Source organism: Rhea americana, unplaced genomic scaffold (genome assembly GCF_003343005.1).
Source record: "Rhea americana isolate MKP2758 unplaced genomic scaffold, rheAme1 scaffold_376, whole genome shotgun sequence".
NCBI classification, from domain to species: Eukaryota; Metazoa; Chordata; class Aves; order Rheiformes; family Rheidae; genus Rhea; species Rhea americana.
Window position 1 is genome coordinate 2253 of NW_028186508.1, and position 1655 is coordinate 3907.

At 70.9% G+C, this 1655-nt stretch overlaps 1 protein-coding gene across 1 annotated transcript in view; it reads right to left on the bottom strand.

Annotated features, from left to right (window-relative positions):
* Positions 1-587: 587 nt before the first annotated feature.
* The window catches only part of CNGA4 (cyclic nucleotide gated channel subunit alpha 4), a 9265-nt gene continuing 8197 nt past the window's right edge, over positions 588-1655 (bottom strand). The window contains exon 5 of the mRNA XM_085313084.1: positions 588-706. Within this exon, the coding sequence (XP_085169210.1) occupies positions 588-706 (119 nt within the window). The remainder of the gene's footprint in view (positions 707-1655) is intronic.

Genomic DNA, 1655 nt, shown 5'->3' on the forward strand with positions numbered 1-1655 from the left:
GTGCCGGCGTGGGGCGGGCAGGCAGGGGCTGATGTGCGGCGCCAGAGCAGAGCCGGGGGGCTGGGGGGCCCCTCCGGTCCTGCCCCCGTGCCGAGCCCCAGTGCCCGCCCGCCCGCTCCAGCCCGCAGGCCTCGCTGCCCTCCCGCCRTGGGCAGGGACCGCGCGGCCGAGCTGCCCCGGCTTGGTCAGCCGTGGCTGCGGTTGTTTGTCACCTGGGAAATTAATGGCCTGGCGCCGGGACCGGGATCCCAGCTGCCGCAGTGCCCCCCTCGCCCCCTGGGCGGCCCCAGCTGCCGAAGCCCCCGCCACGCCGGCCCCSTCGCTGCCCTCCGCCCCCGCCGGGGCTGGGGCAGGGCCTGGGCATCCAGCACAGACACCCATGCTGAGGAGCCCCCGAACCGCGGAGCCCCCAAGCCGCGGAGCTCGGAGCTGCGGAGCCCAGAGCCGTGGAGCTGCGGAGCCCAGAGCTGCGGAGACCCAGATCCACAGAGCTTGGAGCCGTGGAGCCCCCGATCCGCAGAGCTCGGAGCTGCAGAGCCTCCGAGCCCGGAGCCATGGAGCGCAGGTGGGGCCGTGCGGGCACCGTCCTACTGCCCCGCACCCCGGTGCCGCTTGAGCACGCAGCACCGCTGGGCCGGTGAGCCGATGCCGGGACCCTGCTGGGGACACTGGCCGACGGGACACGCCGGACCCGGGTGCAGCCGGGCTGGGGCACAACAAGGTGCTCCAGGCTGCACTGGGGCAAGAGCATGGGAGGCACTGAATGCACAGCAGCATGAACGGAGGTGCACTGGGCAGGCAGACAGGGCATGGTGGGGCACACCGGGGCGTGCTGGGCCAGTGGGTAGGGTGCATGGGGGGTGCAGCTGGTGATAGGACGGGGTGAACGGGGGAATGCACGGGGGGTGCACTGGGTAGATGGATGGGGTGCACGGGGGGCTCACATGGGGTGCACGGCAGAGTGCATGGTGGGGTGCACCAAGCAGGCGAATGGGGCCCACAGGGCAGTACAGGGCAGRCACAAGGGGGATGCACAGGGGGTGCGTGGGGCAGGCAGACGGGACACCCAGGGGGTGCACCAGGTAAGGATGTGGTGAATGGGAGGTGCACTGAGGGGCACACAGGGTATGCACTGGGCAGGTGGATGTGGTGCAGAGGGGGAATGCACGGAGCGGGGCACCGAGGGGTGTACAGGATGTGCACTGGGCAGGTGGATGTGGTGCATGGGGTGAGTGCAAGGGGGGGTGCACCGAGGGGCACACAGGGGGTGCTCAGGGGAGCACTGAGGGGCACACAGGGGGTGCACGGAGGGTGCACCAGGCAGGAGGATGTGAGCCCATGGGGAGTGCATGTTGGGGGTGCTCAGGGGCGCACAGAGGGTGTACACAGGGTGCACCGAGGTGTGCAAAGGGTTGTACCGGACGGGAGGGTGTGGTGCACGGGGGAAGTGCACAGGGGGGACACTGAGGGGCGCACAGGGACTGCATATGGGATGCAGCAGGGTGCACCGGGTGCATGGCAGGAGTTCACGGGAGGGGCACGGATGGGCATACAGGGGTTGCACGGGAGGTGCAAGGGGGGTGCACCGAGGGGTGCACAGGGGGTGCACCGGGCTGGAGGATGTGGTGCATGGGGGGGCACGGAGGGGCACCGAC